Genomic DNA, 9,139 nt, shown 5'->3' on the forward strand with positions numbered 1-9,139 from the left:
CAGCTTGAAATTATCTCTGAATATATTTCTTTCATCATATTTATTAAATGTTCGCATATTCCTTCACCTTAACTGTATCCATAGTTTCTTTCTGTTTTCCTCTTCGAAAATGTGATTGTACTACCGACAAATCTATTTCCAATCTCCACCTTTTTCCACAATTTCAGTATATATTATATATACTACACACAGCATATTTATTCCATTATAACTTTGCGAAGAGTGTTTTCATATTTTTTTGTGAATAGGGCATAGAATTTTGACCCGATACTGTACATGGAATCATTCCCACTTCAAAATCTACTTCAAAACTTCTAGGAATTTATTTGTAACCTCGCCCATTTATTACCAACCGGTCACATTGTATCCATAATTTTTTTTTTAATATCTCATAAATATCTTGCAACTTTTCTCCTCCCACTACTCCCTCTTTGCTCTATATATCGTTATATTTCTTATTGGCTTTCCTGTATTGATCCTCCAACATAGCATTCATTCAGCATCAGTAATATTTACCGTATACATTTTTGTCTCCTCCCTTTCCTTTCCTTACCTCCCCACTGCTCTGTTTATCTGTACCTTAGCGGTAAAGGATCGTAACTCCAGTTTTTGTCAATATCGAGTTAATTATTATAAAACTTATTATAATAGTATTATAAAACTTTAAACCTTGTTTTCTAAAAAACCTAAAATAATGGAGATCCTAAACAATCCTTTACCTCTAAGGTACAGATATATGTTCTTATATTTGTTCCTGGCTTCTCGGTATTAAACGTGACACTATCTGACACTTCATCGTTCTTTAGATCTTCTATTAAAGTTGACTTTACTATTAATATCCCTCTCTTTATTCCTCCTCATATGATCCCAACCCTATGAAAAGGCTTCCAACTCAATTCCTATATTCTGCTTGAACTCCCCCTTCTTTTCGATCACATTACATTATATTTATCTTTTCTTCCTATCTTATATCGTATAGCATATCAATTCTCCTCTACTCTTTGCGTCTTAATTTTATTACCTTCCAAATCTCACGATACTCCCTAAATAACCGTTGGGACCCTTATGATTTTCCCAATAATCTTCTCCTTAATTTTCTTTTTTCTGTGTTTCTTCGTCTGATTTGTTATTAGTCTTTCCAAATCATCTATTCTCCTACACATTTCGTCCTTCTTCCTTTCTATCTCTGTTAATATCTCTCTACATACTGTTTAATCCTCGCATGTTCTCTTAACTCCACTATTCTTCACTGCCATCTTTTCGTCCATATCCTTTCTAACGAATGATTATTATTCCTACGAATGAATCCAATATTGCCTGAGATGATTCCTGTAAGCCATTTCACTCATTTCTTAAGAATTCTTCCAACCTTCTCCTTTCTGGTCACAGCAAAGTCAACTTCTCTCTCTCTAGCCTTCCCTTATCCACCCCTTACACACTTTCCTCGGATATCACCAATGACATCGACCATGCTCTGGAACGCCTTAGTGACCATGTTATTGCTTTTCTTTGGCTCTTCCTATACGCTGTTTTCCCTTTTATTATTTTCGTTTCTAATTATCAGTGTCAATTTATGTCTGCTTCTCCATTTTCTTTTTCCTACAAAAATCAACCTAAGAACTCAGAGTACCGGCTGTATACTGCACTCTCCTTCTGAATAATTTTAGTGAAATAATTTCAGAACCATGCATTGAAGTTTTATGTCTATTGGATATTGCTTCCAATATAAATTTCAATCTGTAAATTAAACTTTGGTCAACTCCAGTAATTCTTAGCTAGCTTATCAGGTTAGAGACTGGGTCAAATCTTCTAGCCGTCATTAGTTCTTCCAAAAGTAGCTGCCAATCTACTAAAAACTTATCTCCTTCTGATTTCTTTTGAATTAGTTCTTTTGTCTCGGCTATAGTCCTTTTATCTTCTCCAGGTCTTGTTTGCCACCTTCTAATTAGAAGCTTGTATGACAAGATTGATTCAAACAACAGTGTTTTTCAGTATTTTTCCATGATTCTGGATTGGCTTCTTTCTTCTTTGAAGTACAAGCACCACATTGTAGATGCTGTATTAATTGCTATGTTAGAAGCAGACAACAGCTCAAAATGTCTGCTGTTTGATCCGCCATCCATTGTACTATTCCCAAAACTCATTACAGTAATTTTATTGTGTAATTAATAAATTACACAAGTTTAATTAATAAACTTTGACTAACTTTTGATATTAATCACAGTGCTTCCTCATTATATGCTATAAAATTTGCTGATGAGGGTTTGAAAAGTTTCGATGTCTACTGAACATTTGTGTACACAGAATACCTACAATTAGCTCACATTTCGTAATATTTACAGTATTTTAGTATAATGAGCTTTAATACTCAATATGCATCCTAAGTATTTTACAGTACACACTGATGAAATATTATTCAGAACGCAAAATCTAGAAATAACATTATTTATATTCACACAATAATTACGGTTATTATACACGGCTTCACTCTTTCAAATTCAACAATAAATTTATGCTGTATCGATATGAATTAATATGTTTTGCTCTACCTGCGCAATATAACACAGCGTAAAATATTACTTGTTTAACTCCTATTGGTGTTATATTCATATTTGATATTTTTTTTGTAGCCGTATAGACACGAATTCAGCGACCTGGATTACGCCGATGTCGACTATCGTTCTTACGGACCCATCAACTACAAAGCAGCATCAATTTACGCGGCAATGAAACGAAAACAAAACGAAGCCAAATTACAGGAACAACAACAACAGCAAGACTACGATGATCTTTTATAAAATGAAAAGTTTTCTCGGCGTTTCTTCGACGTTTAATAGAGTAACAGCAACAACAACAGCAAACGGCCAACATAGCTTCTTACCAAAAACGATAAAAAAAATCTTTAAAAAAATAATGCCAAAAAATAATAACTAAATAATAAAAATAAATACCGTGCATACCAAAGATATTTTTATACATATCTAAGAACTATTTAAGTCCCGTCAACGTTACTAATTTTAGTAAGAATATAAAAAACGATTGGAAAACCTTCTCAGTAATTTATTATTATAAATAATAATATAACACGTCGTTTTGTATAATAGTTTTTAACCGGAAGGCGATACGATTAATAATTAAAATAAAGGAGTTTATATCTTTAATAAAAAATTTGTATAGTATATTAACAAAAGTTTTTCGTACGTAAACGGTAAGGTTGTTTACTTTTTAGATTATTGACGTATAAAAACGTAGAAATTATAAAACTTATTACAAAAATGCAACAGAAAAATCGTTATATCACAATTATTGTATAAATGTACTTATTTCATTGCCTACTAACTGCATTATTTCATCAGTGGAAAGTTATTTACAACAGTTTATTCACTTATAAAAGTATGAGTGTCATTTAAGAATAATATTTTAAATAATTATCAATTCAATCATCCAATTTTTTTTTTATAAATGGAAAAATAACTCCCTCAAGCATTTAACTCACCTATTCTTTCTTTAATAACTTTCCAGTGAGAATTAACCAAAAGTCGAATTGCAACAATAGAATTTTATTAATTTTTTGTAAATAAATATGTTTAACGAATACTAAACATGTCCGTAACAAATACTATTTCTGCAATTACGCACTTTGCTAACGCTTTATTAATACATAATACTCTGTACAAACTTGCTCAAGCTCATTTCTATTATTATCCGCGAAAATCGGGGTGTAAAGAGTGTTTTTAAAGAAGAAGTGATGAGGGGATTTTGATTTCATGTAAATTTTGAAATTAATGAAATATGACTCGTAACGTCCAATAAAAGGTGATTATATAAAATTAAAATAAAAAAAAAAACAATTATTTGGTGGGGTGCTGCAACTACTAAGTTTACTAACAAACCAGTCTGGACTTTTCACCAATTAAAAAAAATCAAGATAAAACCTATAATATAGAATATTAAGGACTAGTTCGTTTAGTTTATACTTGGATATACCTGTATCATCATGTAGATATTGTAAAATAAATGACTAGTACTTGATAAAATGTTTCTAATCTTTTCTTTTTAACATTACTCTATAAGTAATTATGGGTCCTCTTTAAATATGATCCTTAATCTTTAATTTGACGTATTAGTCGTTGTAAGTTCATGAAATAAAATTTCAAACTTTTAATTTTTACCTCAGGGTAAGTATGCAAAATATGCACGTACATACCTAACTATTTTAAATTGAATTAATATGTTTTTATAATAATAATGAAACACAAGTACTATATATGTTATATTATAATAATGGAAAGATAAAGAAAAATGCATCAATTAAGTCTCCATTCACGTCATCTCGTTGAATTTTCGAAATTAATTTCAAAGATAGTGAAAATGAAAGCGATTTTATTTATGTATCAGTATTATAGACCAAACTATCATCCATCCTCATATTGCCACGTCATCGTTGTTTTAATTTAGCTTTAGGCAACACAATTTACATCTTCCCTTTCAAATGCTAACTTATTTATTATCCTTCCAGTACAGGCATTTACACAGTCACACGCAGAGAACTGTAAATCCGCAATTGCTAATAGAAACGATCGCCGGGCAACAGATGGAGTTAGTTAGAAGTTACTAAATTTAAAATGTATTATCCGAATTTTATTATTAATTTTTTTGTATTAAGGGGGCGGTTCAAAGCGTCCATTTTTATATACGCCGGGAGAGGTTACGTAGATGTACATTCACGACTTAATGCTACATATTTATAAAAAAGTAAATACGTAGGCTTGAAGTACATATATTACTCTACGGAATGACATATTTAGTATTCTAAAATAATCATGACGCTGACAGAAATAAATTACGAAAGTTAGTCATAATAAGGGTTTAATACAAATCGTTCTGTAGAAGAGATTAGGGACTTAAACGAGGTGGCAAATATGTCATCTAATGCTTATGTATCTTAGGAACAGATTCCGTATTCGTAAAAGTGCAATAGCTGTGTGATTATTTCATGAATGTGTTTTTTCTGAAGATATGCGATTTTGTCACAATTTTTAGTCATTACGAAAAGGTGTAAAATGGGTTGCCTAAAACCGACAAAACAGTACTAAGTAAACCTTTGGCAATTACTTTGTAGATGGCTTTAGGTACTAATTAAAAATTTAAAAAAAAAATAAATATAAAAAATAATTAATTGCCAATAAAATGTTATAAAACGTATTATAAATTGGTTACTAATCTTGAGTTGGTAATAACATTTGTTCATGGCCAATTTCTCTTTTAACTACTGAGTAAATAAATATATATAACAGATAGAAGATTTGTAGGCAATTATGAATGAGTTGCTGATCACAGTCCTTCCGCCCTAATTTTTAGTGATTATATTAACACTGAGAAAGTAAGAAATAACACAACAAATTGTTATCAAGATATAAGAACATAAATAATCTAAAGTAAAGTAATAATAATTTGTAATAGACATAGATAACAATAATACTATTTATTCACAAAAAAAAACGGTTCTACATCATAAAAAATAATAAAAATCAATAACAACTTTAATTTTATTTTACAATAAAAAAACCATCTTAGAATAACAATTTTTACAAAACTATTTCACAATAAAAAACCATCATATACAGGGTGTTTCGGTGACTCGGGAAACAAATGTAACCATATATACTAGAGTGAAAATGATGACGATTCATGTAAAAAAAATTAGTAAAAGTCCTCAAATTGCAAAGATACAGGCCATCAAAGTTATGAAATTTTAACACATTTTTCTAAATATCTTAAACACTATTTATGGTAAAGCGTTGAAATTTGGTACAGCGTAAACTAACATCACGTAAAATCATTAGGCAATTTTTGAGTTGGATCGGTACGCGGGAACAATGCTATACAGGCTGTTCATAAAGTTTGTTTGCTCAGAACTTTTTTATCTTATCATTACCCTACATTTATTTTTGCATTTTCTAATAGTAAATTTAGTTTAGAAACTTTTATCACTCTTAGAGAATATTGATAAAAACCACCGTTTCCGTATTAAATGCAAAAATGTTAGGCTCCGAATTCAATAACACTAAAAAAAATAAATAAATAATTTGAATTAGCAATGACAAGTGAAAATCGAACTGAGCTGTCATAACTATTATGTATGCAACATGTCCAAGTGTAGATTTAGCTAAATCACATTTTTAATTTGTTTTAGTTGGTTTAATAAAAGAACTCAAAAACAATAAATTAAAAATCAACACTAACAGGAATAATAAAAAAAGTACATAAAATAACAAGACAAGTAATAAAAAATACTAAAGGATGTTCAAAAACTTAGATTTCTTTTTTTTAGTAGTAACACTATTGAAATCGGAACTCAACATTTTTGGATTTAACACGAAAACGGTGATTTTTATGAATATTATCTAAGAGTAATAAAAGTTTCTAAACTAAATTTACTATTAGAAACTGCAAAAATAAATGTAGGGTTATGAAAGAATAAAAAAGTTCTGAGCAAACAAACTTTAGGAACAGCCGGTAAGCATTGTTCCCGCGGACCGATCCAACTCATAAATTGCCTAACAATTTTACACGACATTGATTTATACTGTAAATTTCAGCGCTTTACTGTAAATAGTGTTTAAGATATTTGGAAAAATGTGTTAAAATTTCCTAACTTTGATGGCCTGTATCTTTGAAATTTGAAGACTTTTACTATTTTTTTTTACATGAATCGTCATCATTTTCACTCTAGTATATGTGGTTAAATTTATTCCCCGAGTCACCGAAACACCCTGTATAGAATATAATCAAGTGACGAATTCAGTAATGTTGTAAAATTAAATGCATGAATATTGTTGAAATATTAATCATTGACTGACGAAATCAAACCGATTTTTTTATCAATTTTATGAACCCAAGAGGTTCGAATCGCCACTTTAAAGAAAATACTAAAGAGACAAAAAAGTACCACTAAAGTATGTGCTTATAACCCATATTTTTTTATGTTAATATTACATAGCGTTAAAAAGTTCTTATAAAATAAATCAAGGGGATGGTGAATTGCATCCCCTTAGAGGGTGCTAGGGAAGTTTAAGGTATGGTTGAAAATAAGGTATCAGCCAGTAGTACATACATACAAAAATTCAAATTCTATGGTTTACTTATACTCGAAATAAAAGATAAAATGTAAATTTTTGGCTCAACTTTGACAGCTCATAGCTCGAAAACAAAAGAGTTGGGACCCTATGTTTATATAAAAAACTTGTGTTATTTTGGCAAGTACTACATCCTAGTAAAGCTTCCCGATTAAAAACTGATCCACCCTGTATATGGCCAAAAATCTGATTCCTGTGGAATTGGGTCGAAAATGTTTAATATTGTTGTAATACATTGTTAATGTTGAGTTAGGATCTAAAACTGGTAAAAAAAATTTGTGTTAACCAAAATTTAGGTAATAGAAATATTTGAATAAATAATTGAAAATAAAAATTAATTGTTTAAAAGTAAAAATGTTCAGTTATGAAAATAACACCAACTATAACAATATTAACATTTCGCAAAAAAAAAGAACACCAAATAATATCGAGAATAGGCATCGCGTAAGGCTAAACCATAATATATTCCTCAATGAATAAAATATTTCAACGGTAGGATGATTAATTGTAAGCTGATATAAAAAAAGCGTCGCTATGAATAACTGAATTGAACTCTCGACGACCTCTTTTAACCAACAGCGGAACTATACACATTTTTTTTGCACTTTTGCGAACATCACGTGATTGAACCGCGACCTTAAAGCAATATAACTTAACAAATATGCACCATAAACTCAGATATGTGGGATTTTTTCTGGCTTTCCAAATGCTTTCAATAGGGAGCGAAATAGATATTATTTACACATATTGAACTAAAACTAGAACTAACACTAGCACTACAAGAAGGTTGTAGTGCTCAGAGTCAACTTCGAAGTGTTAAAAAAATACAACTGGGCGCTGAATAACAACTAACACTAGTATTAACTTTACACATTCAGTAGAACCAACACTAGACCTAGAACTAAAAACATTCGGGTGTAGTAATGCGTCTCTCAAGGCGGCATTTTTAGCCATCTTGAGAGACGCTGAATAACAATGAAAATTAGAACTAACGCTAGACCTAGAACTAGAAAAATGGTTTAGACGTGCGCCTTCAGACGCATAACTTAGTTCAAAACTTTCTATTTCTACATTAACTTTTACTACCTTTTACTGCTTAACAAAAGTCTATAGCCATATGTTTGTCCACTGCTAGACATAACTCTCCCAAAAATATTTCCACTTTCCTCTATCCTGCGCTGTATTTATCCAGTATGTACATATGCACTTCAGATCATTCGACCAACAAGTAGGTGCTCTAACTCTGTCAGAAAGGCGTGATGTCGCCTATGAGGTTTCCATTCGGTTATTTTCCTTGTCCACCTACGCTCACACTTTCTAGTTAGGTGGCTTACGTACAGTGACTCAAAAAGGTAAACCTCATACTATTGCTGAAGATCTCATATTACCAGCAGCAAAAATTATGGTGTCTGCAATAATTGGCGATAAAGCTGACAAAGAAATTACACAAATTCCGTTGTCAAACAATACAGTGCAAAGAAGAATTGAAAGTATGGCAGAAAACATAAAAGATCAATAACACAAAGAGTTCGTGTATCACCTGGGTTTGTAATTGGATGAAACATCGGACGTAACAAGTCAGGCAGTTTTACTGTGCTGTGTGAGATACAAGCATGAAGATGCCTTTCTCGAAGACCAGAAGAAATTTTTGGAAAATTAACGGGTTTCAATAAAAATAAAATTGATTGGGCGAAATGTGTTGGTACAAGCACAGACGGTGCCAAAGCTATGTCCGGAAGAATAACAGGTTTGAAGGCGAAAATAAAGCAAGTATCTTCATCTGCAGAGTGGTACAATTGAGAAGCATTGAGAAACCTATCTGATTTCTGGGCTTACGTTTTCAATGAATCGCCGAATTTAGAAAACAAAGCTTTGCAAATTTTAATACCTTTTTCCAACCACATATTTTTGTGAACAATATTTTTTGTTGTTACATTAAGTAAAAAGTAAATCAAGAAACAGATTAATTAATTTGGATGCCGAATTACGAGTTAAACTGT

The 9,139-nt window shown here is 30.9% G+C and overlaps 1 protein-coding gene across 8 annotated transcripts in view; it reads left to right on the forward strand.

Annotated features, from left to right (window-relative positions):
* LOC111413372 (neuromusculin) overlaps positions 1 to 4,041 on the forward strand; it is a 408,692-nt gene extending 404,651 nt beyond the window's left edge. For 7 of the 8 annotated variants that reach the window (XM_023044314.2, XM_023044316.2, XM_023044319.2 and 4 more), the window contains one exon: positions 2,631 to 2,719. Coding sequence is in view for 1 of the 8 variants with exons in the window: in XM_023044322.2 (XP_022900090.2) it covers positions 2,631 to 2,798 (168 nt within the window). In the remaining 7 variants the exon portion in view is untranslated. Of the gene's footprint in view, positions 1 to 2,630 lie in introns of all 8 variants that reach the window. The other variant, XM_023044322.2, reaches the window with a different exon arrangement.
* Positions 4,042 to 9,139: the final 5,098 nt, after the last annotated feature.

Source organism: Onthophagus taurus, chromosome 2, assembly GCF_036711975.1.
Source record: "Onthophagus taurus isolate NC chromosome 2, IU_Otau_3.0, whole genome shotgun sequence".
Classification (NCBI taxonomy): Eukaryota; Metazoa; Arthropoda; class Insecta; order Coleoptera; family Scarabaeidae; genus Onthophagus; species Onthophagus taurus.